We start from the raw sequence: 25,969 nt of genomic DNA on the forward strand, positions 1-25,969 counted from the left end.
TGCCCGCGGTCAGTGGAGCCGTAAACAAAACGACACTGGTCCTTGAGTCAGTGTTGTGGCAGCAGCCTGCTGGGCCAGTATCGCTCTCCTTGTTCTACCTGACGACCCGTGCCGTGGGGCGACCCTGAGCGTCCTGGTGCGTGGCCTGACCGTGGTTTGTAAGCTTTGTAGTGTTTACATACTCGTCCTTATCTCGTTTCCTTGAGAGTAGACTAAAGTGCTTTAAGGATATTTCTATTAGGAAGAAGGGTTATTGGTTGACCTTGATTGAATTTTTCTCGTGTTTTCATCACCTTTAACTATAACAATTATTTTCATCCTTTCACGTACAAAAGTGAAAAAATTTCCAATATATCAATTGAAAATTATTTCCTATCTATGTTCTCTTTGTTTGGACAATTTTTGTTGTTATGGTTGTTACTGTTGTCGTCATTATTGTCGTCGTAGAGGAGGAGAACGGGGAGGAGGAGGTTGAGCAGTGGAAATGGAGTGAGAAACAACTAGAGGGAGGTGGATGCCGGGGAGAGTGGTAAGGAAGTGGCATAAAGAGCGGTATTCGATGATGCTAAATATAGGCGGTGTTAGATATACGATTCCCAGAAGTCAAGCGGATTGCGGAGTAATGCTGCGTGAGGGAGAGCGGACAAGGGTGCGGTGGCTATAAACGTAAGCATGCAGGGACTTGGCGTGGCTGTTTGGTCTGGTCTGTTCTTTGTTTTTTTATTGGATGAGGCCGCCACGGGGTGAAGGTCAACTCATGAGTGTGGTGTTATACATTCAAACTTTAAAGTTAGGACGCTCGTTACTTTTCTTTAGTATTCTTTTGTTGGTGTTCATTGTAGTATTTGTATTGTTTCTATACTGTTCATTATATACAGTCTTAGTTATTGGATTGTTGTTACTTTTGTTACGGTGTTGAATGCAATAGTAGTATTATTTCCGTTATTCAGTACAATATCATTAATGCTTTTATAATGTTCCGTGCAGTAAAACGTTTTGCTCCATCCCGGTGTGAGCGACTGCATGAACTTACTACAGAAATTTTGCAACGCTTATTAAGTCCACGAAAAAATTACGCATGAAGGAAAGAAATTATGAAAAGAACGTCCCATTGAATTATAACACATCTTCCATTACAGTTGGTGGTCGAACAGCGATAGGTCGAATTACAGTAAATCGCTGAAAACTAAACCCACAGAACGAGCATCAACCAGTCCCGGGTGATTGCTTCTACCAAAATGATTACCAAGGGAATATTTTTACACAGATTATGCAAAGTGCGCCGCTAAATCATTATAACCCGAGGGAGGACATGGTATTCTCTGGCGTTGCGTTCATGTGAAAATGACTGGTACTGAAAAATTAAAAGTGCATTACTATCTACCGGAATGACTGAGGTAGAACAGGTCGTAAACGTTACTGGCATGAAATACTTCTGCCTTAAATGAGAGCGGTGCCAAAAATAGAAGCATGAAAGAAGACGGTAACACATGGCATTTCGTATCTGTAGTGAGAATCTGATGCCTACTCTGTTCCTCTCGTCTTCCATCTCCTGCTCCTCTTCCTCGAGGCGTCTCCTCCTCCTTCTCCTTGATAGAAGAAATTTGTAGCCAAAATTAGACCAAGTATGACCTAATCTAGCCGTGCACAGATGGGCCAGCTAGACGTACTCGTCCCCTCGAGGCCGAGCGGGCCGAGTGGTACCATTTCCTGTTTCCGGGCAGCTTTGTCTGGAAGGATGGGGGTGGTAGGAGCCTCTTCCAATCCTATCCTGTTTCTCTCACTGATAATCAGAGTAGAATAGTAACCCAAACAGCCTAGTAAGCTAGGACATCAGGGACTGTTGCTGTTTGGACTTCCTTTGTATCCGTGTGTATTGCAGTCCCGTCTCCTTCTCTACCCCATTCGCTGGAAACACCGCTCGTCCCGTTTGTTTGTTTGTCCAAGTTGTGTGTGTGTGTGTGTGTGTGTGTGTGTGTGTGTGTGTTTGAGAAGCCTCGGTTTTGACGATGGTAATGCAGTTTGTGTTCTCTTTTTACTTTTTTTTTCAGTTTTGTTTCCACCTTCTTGTTTATTCTGCTTCTGCTGAACGATTTTTTTTATTTCATTATTGTGATCTTTTTGTACATAATAGTTGCTAGTGTCGTTGTTGCTGGTGGTGATGGTGGTGGTGGTGGTGATGATGATGATGATGTGTCTGGGAATGCTCTCTCTCTCTCTCTCTCTCTCTCTCTCTCTCTCTCTCTCTCTCTCTCTCTCTCTCTCTCTCTCTCTCTCTCTCTCTCTCTCTCTCTCTCTCTCTCTCTCTCTCTCTCTCTCTCTCTCTCTCTCTCTCTCTCTCTCTCTGTGTGTGTGTGTGTGTGTGTGTGTGTGTGTGTGTGTGTGTGTGTGTGTGTAGGAAGACCGCTATTCTTGTCGATTTCCTTTTGATCACTGTTGCTGGTGGCGCAAGCGGTATTGACGGTGGTGTTCTGTTGCTTATTGCTGCTGTTACTCTTCTTCAGCACCTTTATAACTGCTGATGTTTTTGTCTTTGTTGTCATGTGTCTTTTTGTAGGCAGTAATCAAGTGCTCTTATTTTATTATTGTTAGCAGCGTTGCTCTTTTTTTTCCTTTTTTTCTTTTTATATATTTTTTTTTTTTTCTTTTTATCTTTTTATTTCATTGGTTCTTATTATTTTTGCTTAAGTTCTTTTATTCTGTGTGTAATTCTCATCGTGAAAGGAATTCATCTTTCCGAAAGAAAAAACACATTTCTCTTGTAATCTTTGTTATTGTTTCTTGTTCTTCTTGAGTGTCTTATTGTAAATAGTTTTTCTTTTATAATGCATCAACTTTTATGTTACTCTTTCATCAGTGTCTTATTGCAAAAACATTCCTTTTATAAGTCATCCACATTTGTATGATCAGTTAATTTCTCTTATTGTAAGCAATCTTTTGTTTATAACGCCTCCACATCTGTATTATTAATATTTCTTTTCTTTTTTCTGTTTTAAGTTTTTTAAACATTCACTCATATATATATATATATATATATATATATATATATATATATATATATATATATATATATATATATATATATATATATATATATATATATTTATTTATTTATTTATTTATTTATTTATTTATTTATTTATTTTTATTCTATTTTTTTTATATGTAGGGAAGAGGGCCAGCCAACGGCAAAAAGAAAGAAGAGATAAAAATAGGCCCACTTGAGAGCTGGCTCCTACAAAGAGGAAAATCGTCAGCCAAAATTAGGGAGCAAATGCCTCGAAACCTCCCTCTTAAAAGAAGACAAGTCGTAGGAAGTCGGAAATATAGATGCAGGGAGGGAGTTCCAGAGTTTACCAGTGAAAGGTATGAATGATTGAGAGTGTTGGTTAACTCTTGCGTTAGGGAGTTGGACAGAATAGGGATGAGAGGAAGAAGAAAGCCTTGTGCAGTGAGGCCGCAGGAGGAGGGGAGGCATGTAGTTAGCAAGATCAGTAGAACAGTTAGCATGAAAATAGCGATAAAAGATAGAAAGAGATGCAACATTTCGGCGGTGAGAAAGAGGCTGAAGAGGGGAGTTGATGAGACGAAAAGCTTTTGATTCCACCCTATCTAGTAAAACTGTGTGACTGGAACCCCCAAACATGCGGAGAGTACTCCATACAGGGGGGGGATAAGGCCCTTATACAGAGTAAGTAGTTGGAGGGGTGAGAAAAACTGGCGGAGACGCCTCAGAACGCCTAACTTCATAGAAGCTGTTTTAGCAAGAGATGAGACGTAAAGTTTCCAGTTAAGATTATGAGAAAGGACAGACCGAGGATATTCAGTGTGGAAGAGGTTGAGTGTCATTGAAGAAGAGGGGATAGGTGTCTGGAAAGTTGTGTCGAGTTGATAGATGGAGGAATTGAGTTTTTGAGGCATTGAAAACTACTAGATTTTCTCTGCCCCAATCGGAAATCTTAGAAAGATCGGAAGTCAGGCGTTCTGTGGCGTCCTTGCGTGATCTGTTGACTTCCTGAAAGGTTGGTCGTCTCTGAAAGGACGTGGAAAGATGTAGGGTGGTATCATCAGCATAGGAGTGGATAGGGCAAGAAGTTAGGTTAAGAAGGTCATTAATGAATAATATATATATATATATATATATATATTTTTTTTTTTTTTTTTTTTTTTACGTTGAGGCCTATAGCGCCTGTAGGCACACTTGAAGAGTGTATGGGAAGCGCTGTTCAGCTTCCGCCCATTAGTGGCGCAATTTTATTTATAGTGGTACCCATATTAGGGCCCATATCACCAACCAAGCTCATCTTGAGTGTAACCACCTAGGTCCTAGAACCTGGGTATCATGGTGATATGTAGGTAACTTTAAACCACTCGACAAATGGCAAAGTGTTTTAAGGTTGCACGTGGTGGGATTGGAACCTACGCGTGGACGTCTGCCCGATCCCACGCTCACCACCTTATCCACTACGCCGCCTTAATAGAAAGATAGTGGATGACAGGACAGAACCCTGAGGAACTCCACTATTAATAGATTTAGGAAAACAGCGGCCGTCTACCACAGCAACAATAGAACGGTCGGAAAGGAAACTTGAGATAAAGTTGCAGAGAGAAAGATAGAAACCGTAGGAGGACAGTATTGAAATCAAAGCTTTATGCCAGACTATCAAAAGCTTTTGATATGTCTAACGCAACAGCAAAAGTTTCACCGAAATCTCTAAAAGAGGATGACCAAGACTCAGTAAGGAAAGCCAGATCACCAGTAGAGCGACCTTGACGGAAGCCATACTGGCGATCAGATCGAAGATTGTGAAGTGACATGTTTGAGAATCTCTCTCTCTCTCTCTCTCTCTCTCTCTCTCTCTCTCTCTCTCTCTCTCTCTCTCTCTCTCTCTCTCTCTCTCTCTCTCTCTATATATATATATATATATATATATATATATATATATATATATATATATATATATATATATATATATATATATATATATGTGTGTGTGTGTGTGTGTGTGTGTGTGTGTGTGTGTGTGTGTGTGTGTGTGTGTGTGTGTGTGTGTGTCAGCAACACCTGCATTACCCATATGTTTTTCTCGTTCAGTGTCTCACTATAAACGCACATCCCTTTTCAACTCATTCACCGACCATTAGACGAGATTTGTTGTGGTCTCAGGAGCGTTGAGGAAGAGAGAGTAAGAACAGATCCGCTAACGCCTGGGAATGATCGCCTCGCGTCCTCCTTTCCCCGCCTCCGTTACTCCTTCCTGTCCTTGAGGTTGTCCGTCCTTTCTTCCTCTCGTGCTGCTGTTCACTGAAGGACATTTTCTCTCATACTTCCAGGTCAAAGAATTCTGAGTGACGGTGAAATATAGAAAATGTTGCCAATGTCATACCTTCTTCCCCTCCTCCTCTTCCCCTTCCTCCTCCTCTTCCTCCTCCTCCTCCTCCTCCTCCTTCCTTCTCTTCTATCTTTTTTCGATGTACTGTTCTTACTTTTCATCGTTTTAGAAAGATCAGAAGTATGTTGACCTCACGTGGCTCTAGATAAGCGAGATTCAGTTCGTTCGATGGAAAAGAAAAAAAGCGTAATTTTATGTTTATTCTGTATTACTATTAAATTCAGTTCACGTCTCTCTCTCTCTCTCTCTCTCTCTCTCTCTCTCTCTCTCTCTCTCTCTCTCTCTCTACGTATGTGTTGGACAGTGTTGCCTTATCACTCTCCATTGTTGCGTCAGCATTAAGCAGAAAACGAACTAAGTCTCTCGAAGAAAATATAATACAACACAATTTACTCAGAAAACGTTTAGTGATGTGCATGTGGCTGCCTACGCTGCGCTGTTTTGTTTAATTTAGCAATCAGTCTGATAATTGCGTCATAAATAAGTCAGCGTGGATATGAATGCTGGTGTGGTTAAGCGACATGCGTGGTAGTGCGTGCTCTGGTGCATAAGTATGTGCTGGCGTGTACTTGTCTGTCGCTGTGTGGAAGGGGAGTTGCGTTCATGCGTGTCGTGCTTTTATGAGAGAGAGAGAGAGAGAGAGAGAGAGAGAGAGAGAGAGAGATAATCACGAGGTTGTGCATGCTTGAGTCAGCAACAGGCTGATTTAGAATAGTCACTACCGCGCAACGCTTTACCACCACCACCACCTGCACCACCACCGCTGTCACTGCCACCACCACTGCCATGACCACCACCACCACCACCACCTCGTTGCTCCCTAACTGAGCAAACACAACACTAATCACGTGGTGTAATTCAAGGTTACACTTCATTTCCTGCTTTAACTGAGCGGCTGAGTTTCTTAGTAATGATAAAGGGAAGAAGCATGACTCCTAGAACAACCTGTTGCTAAGAATGTGCATACGTAGAAAATAACTTTATACACGTATTCTACCTGTGATTTTGGAGCGGAAACACATACGTATGCGCCAGTGAGAGTCATTCCTCGTCTCAGTGAGTGTACGTGAGTCAGGCAAGTATCGCATTCAGGCGCGGGAAAACCTCCTGGCTGAAGCTTGTATCATCATGTGCCTGGCAGTGACGTGTTTGTAACGCGTCAAGACTTCTCGACTAATATCCTCCTCTCGCCAGTCTGACCACCACTTGCTTTGTACTCCTCCCCTAGACAAGAACTACTGTACTTACGGCTCTCCAAGATATACGATACACTGCAAGCCTAAGTGAGTGAAAGTTCAGGCGATAAAGTCCTGTGTTATATGAAGGGACTGTGAAGTGAATAGTGTTTGAGTGTAAAAAGTGTAACAATGTGTCCTGTGTCCTGTGCATGAAATTGTTTGTGACCTTTGGTACCACTACGCCCTTATACGTGCCTGTATGAGTTGCATCTAAGTAGTATAGTGTTTCGTGAATGAAGTGTTAAGTGTATATGTGCATCTGCATGTAGTGTTTGCTCTGAAATACTGTGGCTGTGCACTTTTAAAATCACTTATTGGATGCTGAGATAATCTGCTGTGTTGTGTTATGTTGTGTGTGCATTGTTGCATGCCTCGTGGTGTTCAAGTGCAAGTGCGTGTTTGTGTTGGAAAAGTTGCTCCTAATACCCTTTTCCTCTCGGTTATATGGTGATCCGATTACTGTGAGTGTGCTGTCCTCGTGTCGCCTAGGGAGGGAGATGAAAAGATCCATTCTTACTCTCCCCTGATTCTTACTGTTGCCAGCGTCCACTTATTGCCTTTCCTTTCACTCTTTATTATCCTCTGCACGTTATTACTATTGTCTGTCCAAGGTCTCTCTCTCTCTCTCTCTCTCTCTCTCTCTCTCTCTCTCTCTCTCTCTCTCTCTCTCTCTCTCTCTCTTTCTTTCTTTCCTTCTTTCTTTCTTTCTTTCTTTCTTTCTTTCTTTCTTTCTTTCTCTCTCTCTCTCTCTCTCTCTCTCTCTCTCTCTCTCTCTCTCTCTCTCTCTCTCTCTCTCTCTCTCTCTCTCTCTCTCTCTCTCTCTCTCCAGTTTCCACTTATTCATTGTAAACGTTCCTTTGTCCGTCGTATTTATCCTCGGGATTTCGTCATTCTTGATAGATAATCGGAAGAAGGACGAAGGTTTGTCGAGGAGCAGACAGAGAAATACGGAGGAAGACGCTTGGGAAGGAAGATTGCAGGATGCACGGGAGATGAAGGGACGGACTGAGCGGTGGTGTACAAGGGGAAGGGAGGCAGAGGAAGACCACGTCAAAAGCCAGACATTGTTGGTAGGATTGTGAGGGGAAAGAAAGGGTAGTCTGACCACTTTTGTTGCTAGGGTGAGGGAGAAATTTTATAAGGGAATGAAAGATAAATTGTTACATTGGTTTTTATAAAGGGATATCAAATGCTTACTCAGGTAGAGGAGAAAGATGGAAGTAGAGTATTAGAAAAAAATTGTCGTAATGGCAAGAAAATTAAATGAAATAGGGAGTTTAAGTTAAAGTTAGGGAGGTAAAAGATTCAAGTTAAGGTAAACAAAGCCGTGAATAAAACGTTCAGATAAATATACAAGGTAAATTTGATGCGTGTGAACGGAGCCACACAGAGTAAAACATTAAAACGAGCGAATGTAAAAGAAAAACAAGAAAACTCAATCATTTACAAGTCAGGTCCACAAAAACCACTGAATGAAAAAGACGTTCTGGAAATAGAAATGCAAATGAATCAAACACGAATCAGAGAAACTAGTAAATTAAATATAAGATAATAAATAAACATAACAAACACGACTAGGAAAAATATTGGAAACAGAACAACAAGCAAATGAGAAAAAATAAATAAATCATACGATATAAGAGTAACATTCGATCAGAACCACCTTGAACAAAAATAAAGAAAGAAACCTAAACAAACCACTTACAAAAACAAATAAGACCACTTCCTCTCCTCGACACATTCATAATTATTTGCTGTGAAACAAACTAGGTGGCAACACAGGCGGCAGAGAGAACACACACCACGTCAGACCTAACAGAGGGACACTGATACACTGACTCTGCCTTCACCACTTCAGGGAGACACGCGTGACCCAGTAATCAGAGCGAACGTCAAGATCCAATCAGTGCCCGAGGTGAGGAAGGGCGCCAGAGAAATAGGGCGGCGAGGTGTTGCCATCAGGTGTGCGTCATAATAAACGGAATCTGGGAAGCCTCTGAAGTGTCTGTCCACCCGCCACCCGCTGCCACTTGGCCCTCTCTCGCTCTTGCTCTCTCGCCGCTCCTCTGCCTCGCGCCCTGCTTCAGTTCTCCCCGCTCCTTGCCTTGCCTAGCTTCTGTCTCCTCTCCTCTTTTCTCTCCTCCTCTCCTCACTTTAACCTATAGAATTCTGAAGCAGCCACATCCATTTGTATTGCTTAAGTAGCTAATATTTGTTGTAACGCGGTTTGTGATGTGTAAAATATGTTGATTATTCTCCGTTTCTCTCTCTCTCTCTCTCTCTCTCTCTCTCTCTCTCTCTCTCTCTCTCTCTCTCTCTCTCTCTCTCTCGTATATCCATATTTATTTCTATAGTTTTGTCTTGTGATGATTAGTCTCAGGATGTTTTTTCTCCCGTTTCCTGTTTTTCTTTTTGTTATCGGTAAAGTCTCTCTCTCTCTCTCTCTCTCTCTCTCTCTCTCTCTCTCTCTCTCTCTCTCTCTCTCTCTCTCTCTCTCTCTCTCTCTCTCTCTCTCTCTCTCTCTCCTTACGAATGAATCGCACTAATTAATTACGACGAAATATTAACTTCCGAGTTTTTTTTTCAAAGATAGATAGATAGATAGAGAGAGAGAGAGAGAGAGAGAGAGAGAGAGAGAGAGAGAGAGAGAGAGAGAGAGAGAGAGAGAGAGAGAGTAATGTTTGTTTTCCCAAGTCATTAAAGGAAATATTCCAGTGACATGAGGGTGTTAGTTATTCAAAGAGCTGAGATGAACCGTGACATTGCCAGAAGGAATAAAAGAGAAAAATATAAAAGGATGAATTGCGACGATTTGAAGAAAAAAAGTATTGTGATAAATGAAGGGAAGAGGAGGAGGAGGAGGAGAAGAAGGAGGAGGAGGAGGAGGAGGAAGAGGAGGAGAGAGGGGGAGGAGGATATTAATCAGACTCCAGAGGGAAAGAGAACGGAAAGGGATAAGTCAAAGATACGATAGAAGAAGTCTTGGATAATGAAGCTAAGAAAGATGAGATGCTTTGTTCATCATAAGGAGTTTCATCAAAAGGCTGCAGATAGTGATACCTGGGTACGGGTTTTCATGAGTCCCTTTCCCATTGGTGATGAAGAGTCCTTGTCAAACTATCATGGAAATCGTGAAAATACTTGAAGACTTGAGTAATTTCCACTACAGTTTGTTATGTGTAATTAAGAGCAGACACAGAATCTAATCGATGTTGCCAGAGAGAGAGAGAGAGAGAGAGAGAGAGAGAAGGGGCAGACATTCACTCAGCTAATCAGTCAGTGAGTCAGTCTGTCTGTATAGACAGTATACACACACACACACACACACACACACACACACACACACACACACACACACACACACACACACACACACACACACACACACACACACACACACAGAGAGAGAGAGAGAGAGAGAGAGAGAGAGAGAGAGAGAGAGAGAGAGAGAGAGAGAGAGAGAGAGAGAGAGAGAGAGAGAGAGAGAGAGAGCCAAAGGTAGGATAGAAAGCTTGTTGAGTGGAGCCAGACCATAAACACACCTAGTCATCGAGGGGAGGAGGGGAGGGAGCGAGGGGATCACCTGGCCCGCCTCACCTGACGGCTTACATTAGGAGAGGAAGGCAAAGATGGGTCCGTGAGGGTTTTGGGTAGGAGGGAGGTGAGGTATAGATGAGTGAGTTTGGGAAATGATGATGTTATGCGAAATTCAATGAAGTGAGGGAACAAAGAATGCTTGGGAAGATAGGAGAAAGAAGATAAGAGAAAGGGGAAGAAGGGGTGGAAGATAAAGAGAGTGAAGGGGCGAGGAGGAAAGGGAGATATTGAAGTGGAAGAAAATGGAAATTGAATGAGGGGAGGGAAAATAATTAATGTGTGAAAATAGATGAAAAGATAAATAACTAAGAAATAAAGAGGAAAGCGACATCACAGAACATTAAAAGAGATCATGAGATAACAAAAGTTAATTAGAAGAGACTGAAGAGGCTGAAGAAGATGAAAAAGACAAAAGAGTAAAGAACTAAAACGCATGGAAACGAGAGACATGCACTGAAGACAAACAACGCAACGTACATCCCAACATCCTAAGTAAGCCTCACGTAGCTGACACTTTCGAACAGTAACATAACTCAGGGAACTCGGGGAGAGAAATGAGATCGCACTGAACCCCATGCACCAGGATCTCGGCAATTCTAAGTTTCCACTCGAGATGCAAATTAACAGTAAAGTAACACTGGCATCTTAATCTGTAACCTGAGCCTTCCAGTGTCATATTGCAAGGCCATGGATTCATGAGCACCTGGTTGGCCATATGCAGAAATGCTTTGCTCTCTCATCACTACTATTTTTAAAGGCAATAGAGATGATCGGCTGAATTTTCATGAGCGTTTCTCCCGTGAATAATGTAAGAATTTTATTAATTATTAGTAGAACAGTAAAAACACTCAAAACTAATGTAACATCAACAAGAAACGTTTCGGAAGTAGTGAAGGAGCGGTGCGGATGTGTCTCAGAATATGGTTCCTATAGAGCTCACGTTGCAGGGATGGAGAATAGAGATGCACCGGCTAAATCCCTCCTCTCTTGTGTTTAGAAGCGAAGGCGATAGATAACCCAGACTCAGGAGAAGAGGTTCCCCGGAGCATGAGGGAGACGAGGGCTTGGGGAAGGAAGCGCACCAAGTGAGGAATATCGATGTGAAAGGCAAGACGTTTACGATCATGTATTTGAAGTGTGTCAGTTGGGTACAGATAATGTTGACGAAGGAATTACTTGTATTAGTTGACGTGCGTGTTAATTTTTGTGTCACGTGGTGTTGATGGATGTTTTTTTCTCTCTCTCACACACACACACACACACACACACACACACACACACACACACACACACACACACACACACACACACACACACACACACACACACGCCCGGTAGCTCAGACACACGCCCGGTAGCTCAGTGGTTAGAGCGCTGGCTTCACAAGCCAGAGGACCGGGGTTCGATTCCCCGGCCGGCTGGAGATATTTGGGTGTGTCTCCTTTCACGTGTAGCCCCTGTTCACCTAGCAGTGAGTAGGTACGGGATGTAAATCGAGGAGTTGTGACCTTGTTGTCCCGGTGTGTGGTGTGTGCCTGGTCTCAGGCCTATCCGAAGATCGGAAATAATGAGCGTCTCCTCAGAGACTGCAACAGATCAGATCAAACAGTGAACCACACACACACACACACACACGCACACACACACACACACACACACACACACACACACACACACACACACACACACACACACACACACACACACACAGGTCGCCTGCTGGTCCCGGAAAGCGGAGAGGCAAATGGGCAAGGCTCTTAATGTGTGGGGTGTGTTCACCTAGCAGTAAATAGGTACGGGATGTAACTCGAGGGGTTGTGGCCTCGCTTTCCCGGTGTGTGGAGTGTGTTGTGGTCTCAGTCCTACCCGAAGATCGGTCTATGAGCTCTGAGCTCGCTCCGTAATGGGGAAGACTGGCTGGGTGACCAGCAGGCGACCGAGGTGAATTACGCACACACACACACACACACACACACACACACACACACACACACACACACACACACACACACACACACACACACACACACTGCTACCTTATTGTCGATAAGCTGCCACAAGTAAGGGTGAGAAACAAGTATTGACGGTGGCGGTGGAGGTGGTTGTCCCTTCGTGGCCTTGGATATGGCACGCACTTGTCGGTCTTCCTTCTGCTGCAGCGAGGCGAGGGGGTGTCTGCGGGGCCCTCGCACACCTGCTTGTCACCGCGCGATCTCCACCCTTCAGGCCCGGTAGCGATAATTAAACACAATTAAGCACTCCATATAGAACCACTGGCACCTTCCCGCACTAGTCAAGAATTTAGTTCACGATTGTATGAGATGAAACTCTTTTCTAATGGGTTATAGGCTCAGTAACCCGTTCACGAGGTTGGTAGCCTCTCTCAGTAGCGGTCGGCACCAAAGACGGCGCCACAGCCTCCAAGACGCCACGCGACACACTGAACGTCAGTCAGGGCACCAAAAGGGTTTCGTGCGCTTGGTTGCCACTCCTCGTTTTCTGGTTGCGACGGGCACTCTCCTCCGGGCTTGAGTCTCCGGTTTGTTGACGGATGAGGGGCTGGCCAGGTTGAAGGAGGGCGGGAGTAAGGCACGCGGTGTTTATTTGTATAGATTGTGATAGTTTCAGCAATGTATTTAGGAGAGTGCTACTGGAAAGTGCGAGTCTGACTGCTTACTAGGAAAGGTGGGACGAGAGTGGCAGGTAAGCTGATGGTGTGTGAGGGAGGAGAGGGAAACTGAGACGGGACGGAGGCAGTGCCTGGGGATGGATGGGAGGGTAAGAAGAGAGTATAAAAGGGCGAAGGTGAGAGAGAGAGAGAGAGAGAGAGAGAGAGAGAGAGAGAGAGAGAGAGAGAGAGAGAGAGAGAGAGAGAGAGAGAGAGAGAGAGAAGAGGGAGGAGCTTTCTTTTAATAGCCTACCTGGTTATCAACACGTTCGAATACTTTTTTCTACCTCTTCACCCTTGACTACTTCCTTTCATTCGTTCCTCCCTTTCCCTATCCTTCCTTTCGCCTATAATGAATCCTGCTGAAGATTGAACCCACATCAATATAACTCACTTATTTTTTTTCCTTCATATAACGCGAACGCTAAGAGAAGGGAAACGAGAGGGAGAACAAAATTCAAAACCGGTACATCGCTCTCTACATGACCACATGATCCCAGAGAGTGAAGATTAAATGACTTAGTGACAGCAGAGAGCAGACTTCCTGGGAGACTAGAGGGGGATGGTGTGACAGATAGAAGAGGAGGATGTTGCCAACCAAAGGAACGTCAGGTGTACATTGACAGGAGTGGGACGAGACGGAAGAGTAATACTAGAGGGTAATGACAGCGGTAGGAATTTAATTAATTAGGTGAGGGGAGTCAAAATGTGAAGAGGAAAGTTAGTGATGAGGGAAAATGGAAACTTATGTGGAGGAAAAAAATGTGATGGAAATTATTGGTTGTATATCCATTCTACGTGTTTCCTTGTTGTTGTTGTTGTTGTTGTTTTTATTCTATTTTTATTTAGTTTTCCATATTTGTTCGTTGATTTTCTCTCTCTCTCTCTCTCTCTCTCTCTCTCTCTCTCTCTCTCTCTCTCTCTCTCTCTCTCTCTCTCTCTCTCTCTCTCTCTCTCTCTCTCTCTCTCTCTCTCTCTCTCTCTCTCTCTCTCTCTTTCTCTCTCTCTCTCTTTCTTTCACACACACACACACACACACACACACACACACACACACACACACACACACACACACACACACACACACACACACACACACACACACACACACACACACACACACACACACGCAAAATAATAATGATAATAAATAAGTAAATAAATAAAAATAAAACAATAAACTAAATAAATAAAAAAAGTTACAGAAAAGACAATTTCCCAAAAAATCTCATCGAAATTTAAGTCACTCCATCTTCCTTTCTTTCTCTCAGCATACCTCGTACCCATTGCGTTATAATAAACAAAACATACCGGGGCTTTTCACGAACAGTACTTAGTCAGTATTAAGTAACATTTCCTGCGTGCTATTTTTTCTTCACGGCCTGAATCACGTGTACCCAAGAAGCCTCCAGGAACCGTTCCTAGTATCCTTGAGAGAGACAAAGGTGGCGGTAAGTAGAGGAGGATGGAGTGCAGAGGGAAGGCTTAGAGAGGGAGAGAGAGATGCGTAGGCTGTACGTGTGGGAAAACTGTTGCGTGGTAATGCGTCACGTTTCATACTGTCTTGTGGGAAGAGAGAGAGAGAGAGAGAGAGAGAGAGAGAGAGAGAGAGAGAGTTAGCGTAACCAAACCGAACAAAGTTACAAGGCAAAGGAAAATAAAACTGCCATAAGAATATAAAAAACGAACAATCGCTGGGGCATTCACAGGGAGGGGAACACTTGCTCTCATGGACAAGCTGACCGAGGGAAAACAGAACCAAAATGACGGACGCAAAACGCACACCCGCAGCAGACACGGACGAAGAAAATGGGGTGCGTGCTTCAAAGTGTTTGTAAATGCTTGAGTTTGTTTACCCGGTCCAGGTGAGGGAGTGTATGTATGTCTAGGTCTTACTTCCCCCTCCCCTCTCCCTTACTCTCCCTTCTCTCCCTTCCCTTCTCCCCCTCCCTGTCTCTCCCATCCACCTAAAACCCCCTCACTACCTTCTTGCCTTCCTCCCCTATTTCTCCTCTTTCTCTCTTCTGCTCTTATTTCCTCCTCTCCCTTCCCTCTCTTCCTCCTCCTTCCACCATAACCTCATCCATCATTATCTTCTTTCTCTAATGGATCTCGTTCATCTTTTTATTCCTTCCCTTTTCCTTTAGCACTCGTCTTGCCTTCCTCTCTCCTCCTCGCTTCTCTCTCCCCTCCATATTTACTCAACCCTTCACCATCCTCCTCTATTAATCTTCCTTCTCGTTTTCTCTCATACTTGACCTAGTTTTTACATCACACACCTTCCTGTATTACTAACGCTGGGAATCCTGACGAAGAGTAGCATGAAATTAGCGGTAAATCAAGCAGAGTGAGCGAGTTAGGAGGTGGATGAGACAGACAGGGAAACAAACATAGATGCTATATTTACCCACTTGGAAGAGGATACGCTCACCTTGCCAAGTGGAAAGTCCAGGTAGATGATTAATTATAGGAAGCTTTGCCCGCACTGAAGCCGATTACCGCGCCTCGGGAGATCGTATTTAACTGGTAATTGGCCTTATACGGAAGTGGAGCACCTGTCGCAGTAAACACCTATGATTAATACTATATTTTTGCCACCTGTAGAAGAGAGAGAGAGAGAGAGAGAGAGAGAGAGAGAGAGAGAGTGTGTGTGTGTGTGTGTGTGTGTGTGTCGAAAGAAACAGAAACAAATGCAAAATACAAAGTAGAATGAACACCAGTATACGATAAAATAACACACACTAAACACGAATATTGACAGAGAGGGGCACACTTGTTCTAATGGATTTATTAACTGAGGGAAAACAGAATCAAAATCACAAGAGTATTACATGTCTTTTTTCTCTTCTCTTCTCTCTGTATTCTATTAGTTTGCCGGTGCAGTAATCTGAAGCTCTACAAAGACTCCCCTTACCTTACTTTTTTACGCAACTCAGAAGGACGCTGAGCTGGAGACGCGTTTTCTCTACACCTCTTCTCTGTGATGTACTTGTTAGCTGAAAGGCTGTGGTGTTATTAAAGTTATTGTGAACCTAGAGGATATGATTTGATGTAATGTTCTTGATTGTTAGGAAGGAAATGATGAAGTCGTGTAATTGTTTTTGATATTGCTTTTGCGGCTATTTTTTTGTTTTGTTATTGTTCCTCTTGGTGTTGTTTGTTGTTTTGTGTTGTTTTAGGAAGTATTGTGTGATTGACTCATTTTTTTTTTTTCTATTTCGTGTTGTTATAGGAAGCGTTGCATGATTTATTGCATTTTTCATTGTGGTCTATTTTTTTTCTTTTTATGTAATTTTCTTCAGTACCTAAGCATATTTTCCTTTTCTATACACATCATTCAATAATGACAAACACATTTTCGGATATGTTGCCTGATATAGTTAATTTATTTTATCTTGAGTCTTTTTATATAATTCGATATCTTAACCCAAGCATATGTATTTCCTCCATACATATATGCAGCTATGTCAGGAAGCATGTGTTTTACAAGAAGCGGATTCACCAACACAAGTTACGAGTATAAGAAATACAAACGAGTTATGCTTTGTCGACGGATTATATTACTGGTGCTGAGATCTGCATGTCGGACTCCCGTAAATGGATTCCTGTGACTTAAGCCTAACTTCCCTTCCCTTCCTTTTCCTCTCCCTTCCCTTCGCTTCCAATCCCATCCCATCCCATCCCATCCCATCCCATCCTTTCCCTTCCCTTCCCCTCTTCCTCTTCCCTTCCCCTCTCTTCTCGTATCTTTTCTTCTTATTTTCTTTCTCTTCCCTTCCCCTCCCTTTCCTTTCCTTTCCTTTCCTTTCCTTTCCTTTCCTTTCCTTTCCATTCCATTCCTTTCATTTCATTTCGTATCGTTTCGTTTCTTTTCCTTTTCTTTTTTTACTTTTCTCTTTTCCTTCTCTTCCCTTTCCTTTCCTTTCCTTTCCTTTCCTTTCCTTTCCTTCCCTTTCCTTTCCTTCCCTTCCCTTCCCTTCCCTTCCTCATCTTTGTTCTGTAGCCGTGTTTACTTAACGCTGCGCCTCTCACCATACCTCGCTGAATCACTCATATATTAACCAACTTTCAAGTCACGACAGCACCGCAGCGTAGTCGTGTACGGTTCGTGATGATCGCTTAAGATCTCTCGGAAAAAGATTAGTTCACGTTCACCGGATTGGAGTGGCTCTGTCCTGATTTGGCGAGGGAGTTGCTCAAGTGAGGTGCTCAGTGATAAGGTGTACGCGTTTCTCGCCAGGTAGACATGATTGGAACGCGGCAGGAACAAGGCGTGTACATATTTAGTTGACCTTGGGAGCCATGCGTGACTTTTTTTTTATTGATGTGTGTGTGTGTGTGTGTGTGTGTGTGTGTGTGTGTGTGTGTGTGTGTGTGTGTGTCAGAGTTAAACACGTATGCTATCTGTATTGAGTATTTGACGTGGCTTGTACGTTTACGGTGTGCTTGTTATTACTTCCACTTCAGATTTATTGATGGCATGTGAATGAACCTAAATCATTCATGTCAAAATATGTAACACGCAAAATGGACATAGAGATATTGATTTTTTTTTTCTATAGTTACAAATACAATCATCTCTTGATCTACATTATATAGTTTTCGTCATTGGCAGGTAACACTGTAGTCACGTTCACATAAACTCCTGTATGCAAGCTGATCAAAAGCTCTGTTATGACAATAGATTCAAATGTTATCAGGTGCTATCAGTTCCGGGATCTCGCTGATATGATAATGATGTCACTCTGCAACACTGCACCTTGTACCTCCTCCTGGTCATGAGGTCATAAAGTAATGAGGTAATCACTGACAAGTTCGATAAGGAAAGGTAGAATTCCCGGAAGCTCCCAATGTGTGAAGGGAATGTAAATTATGATATTCACAGTCTTTTTTTCCTCTTGCCTTAGATATTGATAAGCAGAGATAGTGTTTTTGTTTGTATTGCAACAACTACTACTACTACTACTACTACTACTACTACTACTACTACTACTACTACTACTACTACTACTACTACTACTACTACTACTACTACTACTACTACTACTACTACTACTGATGATGACGAGGATGAGGATGGTGATGATGATGATGATAATAATAATAATAACAGCAACAACAACAACAATAATAATAATAATAATAATAATAATAATAATAACAACGATACAGTTCTAGAATAAAAACAAAATCGCTACTATGCATCTCCAAGTGCAAGATAATGGTAATAATGATCAGGATATAATTGTGAATACTTTTCTAACTTCAAGTGGCGTTGTGTCCCATCATTTGGTGCAGTGGCGAGTGATGGGGCTGACAACAACGATATCACTGTGCATACATGTTGATACAGATACTCGTATACATTTACTGATAACATTATTGATACGAGGAATAAGAGGAATAACCATACCCAGTCATCCACCACCACTTAACGCCACTCCCTCCGCGCTACCATCACCACCACTAACAGCAACAATAATAACGGTATTTGTTTTCTTTCTTTACTCTTGTCATTAATGAATATTTGCGATTACATCCAAGAACGAACTGATTGTATTCTTGGAAAACGCCTTGCCTGTTCCTGCGTCATCCAGATTAATCATTATCTAGCTGTGATAACTGTATGTGACATTATGACAATAAAATATTATTATTATTATTATCCAAATCACGACGCGTTCTGTACGTGGCGCACTGTTCTGCACTGCGCACTATTGTGTTGCGCAAAGAAGTGTGACCGCTGCTGCCGCTACAACAACAAAAAACAACAAAAATAACAACTACAACTACTACTACTACTACTACTACTACTACTACTACTACTACTACTACTACGCAGCAGTATCAGCAACAGTAGCAGCAACAGCAGAAACAGAAAGTATCGATAGCAGTAGCAGTAGTAGTAGTGGTTGCAGTAGTAGTAATCTCCTTAGCAACAATGTTCTCTGACTTCCGTGGTGCATTGTGTGAACATGGTCAGAATAAAGACGCCACACTCACGGACATAAGGCTTATCAAGTGACCTCACCAGTGTGTGGGTGGGTGGGTGGAGAGGCGAGTGTGTAAGTCCGGGAACACCGCAGAGGCTGATTTCATATATGTTGTTTGCATTTACTGATGAGCTTTATATCTCCTATAACATCCACCATTTACACCCCCATACACACACATAGATACAGATACAGATTTAAATGCAGTTTTTAATGGTCACACATTACATAGTAGGACTTCGTCAGGGCAAGCCATGCGTGCAGAATTATTTTGATGTGACTTACGGTCCAATATTGCAACTATTTTCTATAAAGATAACTTTAAGAAAAAATTAGAAATAAAATTGCAAAGAAGTCTTAAAAATAGTGTTCAAAACTATTCTACTCATTAGATGCGTAGTACATAGGCCACGCACTGGACAAAACATGCTGATACAAGTAATGCACAAGATCTTCGTACTTGCAACACCTGATATCCTAAACGTATCTCTGCCTCGTTTATCTTATCTCCGACTATAAGTAATGGCTCAGGGTCGGAGGATGGCAGTGTGGCGCCAACCTTCAGGTCGCCCATACCCTCAGAACCAGCAAGGTGAGGCCCTGGTGCTCGTGTCTTGTTATAAAAGGAGAAAGGAAGATAGCCATAAGTGACGTTGCCCCTGAAAATTATTGTGTTGTGGAAGAAGAAAGTGAAGTGTGATATTGAACGGCCTAAAATTCCCGTCGGAAGCAAAAATCAAGCGAATAAAGAAACAATGCCTTTTACTGTAAAATACATAAGTGTTTAACATTTGCAAATTTAGTACCAGTAGTCACCCAAAAATGTGAAATTGTATTCGCCCAAGTGACGAGTTGGTTTCCTTTGGTCGAATAGCATGTTGGTCGTAAGTTAAACACATTGTACGCTGAGTAGTACCTCACTATTTAAAGTGAATAGAGCTGCACACAGTTATTGAACAAAAACTTATGCGAATTTTGTTCTTGTGCTTCTTTTTCTACTACTTATCCTTCTTTTTCTTACTCTTCCAAATTTTTGTCTTGTCTTCCTCCCTCTCTTTCTCATGCTGCGCTGAACCAGATTATTTTCTTATTTATTTGTTTGTTTGTTTTTATTACCACTGCACGCTTTGTAGTCCCGCTCCACACTTTTCCTTTTCGACGGCTTGAGGTCACCGGTGCACATTGGCTTCTCTGTTTGTGGTATCGTTAGTGTTGTTTTATCTGCAAAGTTTTTACGAGTCGCTCTTCAGCCTTTTATCTGGAGTGAACATTGTGGGCTTGTCTGTCATGTTCTCGAGATTAAAGCATAGTTTTTGTTTAGTAAGGAGAAAATAGAGATGTTACAGATCAAAGTGACTTGATCATTATAAAGCTTAAAGATTAACGTTCATGAGTAATGTGTCGTTGCTGTAAGTGGTGATGAAAGAAAATCTAATGAATCTCATGTTTATAAATCGAAAAGAAATTAATACATGCGCGTATCAGCTGCTTTGCATTAACAGCTCGCGATGACCAAAAGCAACTGGTGATGTGACAGAAAGTGATCATTGCCAGACACTCGATTTTTGTCAGAAACGTTTTGTACACAATTATCCAATATACCGACCCACTTTTTTTTATTTTTTTTTTATTTATACCATATGGACTTTTCACGGGAATGTATGGGCTAAAGGGGATACTTTTGGGGTACCTCCTATCTCAAAGCCCACCCGCTAGAAACCGTTGCCCCGAGTGAGGAAGCCCAACCTACACTCGGAGCGTGGACAGGATTCGAACCCGTACGCTTGGAGACCCTCGGAACCCCCTAACTTTTTAACATTACCATGCCACAACCAATTCCATCAAGAAACTCTGCATACAACTCCACATGATCTCTCTTTTTCCACAACACTTTCATGTCTCGATCAAAACCAAGACGAGAGGAACTTCACTGTGCATAATCAAAGTACCGCTCTTCAATTAACGTGTGCGATGTTTGTAAGGGAGAGGCGTGGCTTAGTTATTACCTTACTGACCTATATACACGAAAGAGCAATTCCATATACTGACGGAAACTCTATTGCGTCTGGATTCTAAGAAGGCGTACCGGATGACTTGACACTAACCTTCACTTAGTGCGGCGTGCAGTGCGTGGGGAAAGGAAATTTCTTGGAAGGGGAAATGACGGCTGAGAATACATGTGGGCGCCAGTGGGAAACAAGGAAAGCGTTTACGGGAATGAGTATTTGCGTAAAGCTAAAGAAAATGTAAGTCAGTTATGATAGAAACAATACAGCGGAAACAAGATACAAGAGAAACGTGCGTCAGGTGTGAGAAAGACAGTATACAGATGTCAGGAATCAGAGAGGCAGTAGAAAAACATCGGGGAGGTGAAGGAGAAAGTACAAGAGATACAGGTGTCAGGTGTGAAAGAGAGTACAAGAGAAGCAAGACAAGTGCAAGGGGGCCGGTGCAAGGGAAACAGATGTGTGATAGGGTCAATACAAGGGAAATAGGTGTGCGAGAACCGTTGTAGCGCATTCAGGTGCCAGATGTGAGGAAGGAAACAACTGTCAGGTGAAAGGGAAGCATTGTAAGTGGGGAAAATAAAGTTAGGGTGCACGTATATAAGAGCTGCAGGTATTGATGAGGAAATGGGTGTGCTTCTTATTTTTTTTTTTCATCCTTTATCTTTTTTTTATATTTTGATGCTTATTGTTCCTTACTTACCGATCTTTAGTGTTTTTGGTTTCTGTTCCTGTATGGTCCTTGTATTTTTTGTCGCACTCATCATGGGGAGAGGTCTTTTGTTTCTCATTGTTTTTTTTTTGTGTGTGTGTGTGTGCTTGTGTTTGTTGGTGTGTCGAAGAGAAAGGAAGCAATGTGTTCTGCCTCTCCTAAATTGCACCAAATTCTTTTACTTTATATGCTTGCTTTTCCTTTTTAACCGATCCTACGTTATCTTGCTGTTTGATGCTGCACGTGAGGTTTGCTGTCTTATCGTCTGAGTCATGCTGCTGACGTCATAGAGGTGTGGCTTTACTTATTTGTTTGTCTGCACTTTCCTTTTCGTCGCTGCTTTGTAAACGAGCCGTGTTCCCATTATGATTAGATGCATGCAGCAATTTTAAGGAAGAAAATGCAATTATTATATGAAAATTATCATTTTTATGGATGGGAAAAAAAATTCATGCTGTTTTTCTTGTCAGCCAGCATGACCGGTGTATAAGTTGGAAGTCTAAATGGATTTATAATCGTATAATGTAGATTTTCATTAGCTTTCAAAATTATCATGTTGAATATGCTGATTTAAATCTTACTTCCTTGCATAATGAATACCTTAGGACGGTTTATGATGTGAGTAACTCTCAGCAGATTACCGTAATGGACCAGCATCTGTACACCACCAAGGGCTCGCTACCCACTGTTCTCTGGCGTCCGCAAAGAGGCAGCAGCGTCGTCTTGAAACCAAAGCACTACCGCCCCTTCAGTCAAGTGGTCCGCACCGTCCACCTCAACGATGCTCTCACCATCTGCATAGAGCACGGCATGACGCCGAAGCCCATCGTGTCGCTCAGCAGCCTGAAGGGCGACGTGCTGCGTTCATACCATCCCTGCAAAAGACTCCACGTCCTCTGGTTCGGTGCAAAAGAGGATGACAGCGATGAAGACGAACATGACTGGTATGGTAACGTGGAATTCGCCATTTCAGCAGACACCATGATGCAGCGCTGGAAGAACTACTACCTAGTCGAGATGGTGACGGCACCAACCCACTCCATCACACGCATTCTAGTCACCAACTCTGACTATTCCTCAGTCCTTCCCGTGTATGATCCTCACACATACGGTGGGGCGTGGTATCTCACAACCGACGGTCAACACGAGAAGCTGTCTGACTGTCGGCGGTACAACGGTGAAGGTTACAATGGGAATGGTCACACCCTTGAATTCATGATTGAAGTAACACCCCTCGGAATGAAGAAGATATTGTTTGAGACTGAAATTTCCTTCAGAAACCACGTAGAGGCAGCATCGGACCGTGCGCATGTCTGCCACAGGTCAAGAGGTCCCCGCAAGTGCCTGACGCCTTTCACCAGGGCATGGACCTCTCGATGGTTCTTCAAGGAACACCACCGCCTGAGAGCTAATGGACCTATGGCCAAGCCGAGACTGTCCCCAAGTGCTCATGAATTCCTAAAGTATTTCCTCGCAATGGAAGGCATACCGAGGAATAATCTGCCAATACTGAGTCCCCAGCCTGGTCTCCCTCCAAGTCTCGCTCTTTGTCCTCCTCCTCTCAACGACCAACACTTTCCTGCTCTCCCACCACCTCCCCATTCCTTCCTCATCAATCACTTCCTTCAGAAGCCCATGGCCAATGGAAACATCCTGGAGCTTCACATGATTGGTCGCATTGCTGAGAAAATGAAGTCCAAGATGCATCCTGAAGAGGAGGAAGAGAGAGAGGAGACAACGATAATTGACACCCAACGGCACCATCCTAAATTTCTCCCTGGCGGTCCTCCTGGTCATTTCCCTCGACTTTTTGGTCCTCCTCCTGGATTTTTTCGCCCTCCACCTCCATTTGCCAATCCCTTTCTTCATCTCCCTCCTCCACCTTGTTTCCAACCTCCCTCTTTCCAACACAGCTGGGCTCCACTGCAGCCAATCAAGTATTGCAAACGAAATTAATAATGCACTTCTAATTTGATGTTCAACACACACACACACACACACACACACACACACACACACACACACACACACACACACACACACACACACACACACACACACACACACACACACACACATGGAACACTACAAAAACATACATTCCGTCACGTAGAAGTGTACACATATCATGGTATAACTGAGTGCCTTTCCTCGATCTTCGTAGATGATGGCGAAGTTCTGAGGCAGAGGAACGTATGGAGTAGAATTGCTAAGAAGTGTGACCTGTTTTACCAAATATATAATCTGCAAATATAGTCAGAGGTCAGGTCAAATTCTTAGCGCTGTGGTGACTGGAGGAACACAAGTTCTAAAGGGAAAAAGTTTTGTTAACCGGATGTTTATGTCATCGTGATTTGTGACAGATTGGTACTTGTGCAGTGTTATATTTGTGTGTTAATCAGCATTATTGCATCAGAGTGTATGTTTTCCTCAAGCTCGCCATGGCTAATTGACCATATTAGCTCAAAAACAATGTCCGAATATATTTTTGTACCATGATTCATGACCAAGTACTTTTAACTCGACAATTTTAATGCATGGAGTATATGTTTGTACGTGTATTCACATGATTTTATTTTTCAAAACCATGTAATAAAAAATAATAAATCAGTAACTCGTCATTCTTCCTGGTCACGGTGAAGAAAAGAAACAACTACAGGAGTCTTAAGATGGTGCTAGTTTTACTTGAGCCCGAGGTGAAATAAGTAATGAGGTGAAATAAGACTAGATCTATACTTCTTGTAACTGTCAATACTCGGCGCGTACATTATTATTATTATTATTATTATTATTATTATTATTATTATTATTATTATTATTATTATTATTATTATCATCATTATTATCATCATCCTTCCTCCTTACCTCCTCCTCCTCCTCCTCCTCCTCCTCCTCCTCCTGTCAAGACCCACGATCTAGAAGTCTTTATTCTCCTTATTTCTTAACTATATATATATATATATATATATATATATATATATATATATATATATATATATATATATATATATATATATATATATATATATATATGGATAGATAGATAGATAGATAGATAGATAGATAGATAGATAGATGGATAGATACATACATAGACAGACAAATAGATATTGCTTGCCGTCCATTAGGTCTCTTTCCTTAACCTGATAATGAAGTGAAGTTTCTCTCTCTCTCTCTCTCTCTCTCTCTCTCTCTCTCTCTCTCTCTCTCTCTCTCTCTCTCTCTCTCTCTCTCTCTCTTTTCCCTTTGCTTTAATTCTACTGCAAATTACTTTGTGAGGGACGTAATCCCCACTACAGGGTATATCTTCACTCTTTTAAATAGCAGACTACGTAGATACGGGTTCAGTTTCCTCATTTTCGAACCTTCACGGTAAATCAGTGCAAGTGGTGCGTTTAGATTGACATGCTGAGTCGACTTCTGGTTCACTTGTGTCCGTTTTCAGCGCTCGTGTGGGCCAAGGTACGTACGCGTGTAAAGGGGAAGAGGAGATAGTGAGAAGAGCACCGTGCGAGGGAGCGTACCATGTAACCCTGGCTTTCCCCTTCAGCGTGTCACGTCCACACCACCACCCTATATTTAGATTCATAGCAAAAGTTTGGAAATTAGATGTTTCACCCTGGAAACAAGAAGGTATTCGGTCAAGTTTCGATTTGTATTCACTTGTTCTAGTATGTTTGGCCTACTTTAAAAAGACCTCACTACCACCCTGCACACAAACATATACATGCATACACATACATATACAAATATATGTTAGATAGATGAAAAGATGTGTGGACACTTTTCTGATTGGTAAAAATAATTTGTTAAGTATATATTTTTTTTTTTACCTTTCCACCCCAAAAGATCGCTGCGTAGAATTAGTTTCTAATTTCGCAATTTACTCGTGCGTGCTATTTTTTACCCGTCTATTTGTGGAGTCCCAACTTAATATCTTTACTGAGTCTCTTTTTTTGTCACATTAATGAATATTTCACCTCAGGGTATCGGTGGGCATCCTGAGTGGTAATTTCTTCAGCTTTGCGTGTCTGTTTTCCTGCCTTCGCTTGTAATTTAGTCTTGATACACCTTACTGTTTTCTTTTTCATCTTACTTCTGACTCATTTAGTTGTTGGTAGTGTCAGGTGGCGTGGCACGTGACTGATCGGGATGTAGTGGGTCGTGGCAGTGCATCGATCGCCACCACGCTGACACGCACGCACACGTGCACTTGGATACATGCACATCAGCGAGACTAACACCTCGTCCAGTCCACGCCGTCTACTGCGCCGCGTCTTCTATTGTCTGCCCATATCGAGATGCGCAGGGAATGTGTGTGTGTGTGTGTGTGTGTGTGTGTGTGTGTTCACTGTCTGCAGT

General features: G+C 42.5%; 2 protein-coding genes across 9 annotated transcripts in view; one reads left to right on the top strand and one right to left on the bottom strand.

Annotated features, from left to right (window-relative positions):
• Positions 1 to 12,927, bottom strand: part of LOC123499323 (GRAM domain-containing protein 4-like) — a 106,936-nt gene extending 94,009 nt beyond the window's left edge. For 2 of the 3 annotated variants that reach the window (XM_045247146.1, XM_045247145.1), the window contains exon 1: positions 12,265 to 12,906. The gene's annotated coding sequence lies outside the window, so the exon portion shown is untranslated. Of the gene's footprint in view, positions 1 to 12,264 lie in introns of all 3 variants that reach the window. The other variant, XM_045247144.1, reaches the window with a different exon arrangement.
• Positions 115 to 24,217, top strand: LOC123499327. Of its 6 annotated transcripts, none has more exons than XM_045247203.1 (2): positions 115 to 136; positions 22,244 to 24,217. In XM_045247203.1, the coding sequence occupies exon 2, from the start codon at positions 22,253 to 22,255 to the stop codon at positions 23,561 to 23,563; it is 1,311 nt and encodes a 436-aa protein (XP_045103138.1). In that variant the 5' UTR covers positions 115 to 136; positions 22,244 to 22,252; the 3' UTR covers positions 23,564 to 24,217. The 6 variants fall into 6 exon arrangements, with proteins under 6 accessions (XP_045103138.1, XP_045103137.1, XP_045103134.1 ...); XM_045247202.1 differs by having other exon boundaries at positions 131 to 154; XM_045247199.1 differs by lacking the exon at positions 115 to 136 and adding an exon at positions 6,509 to 6,676 and having other exon boundaries at positions 22,241 to 24,217.
• Positions 24,218 to 25,969: the final 1,752 nt, after the last annotated feature.

Source organism: Portunus trituberculatus, chromosome 49 (genome assembly GCF_017591435.1).
Source record: "Portunus trituberculatus isolate SZX2019 chromosome 49, ASM1759143v1, whole genome shotgun sequence".
NCBI lineage: Eukaryota > Metazoa > Arthropoda > Malacostraca > Decapoda > Portunidae > Portunus > Portunus trituberculatus.

What these genes read in the sequence shown, in the direction of transcription:
- LOC123499327 (XM_045247203.1), top strand. Translation starts at nt 22,253, where the DNA reads ATGGACCAGCATCTGTACACCACCAAGGGCTCGCTACCCACTGTTCTC.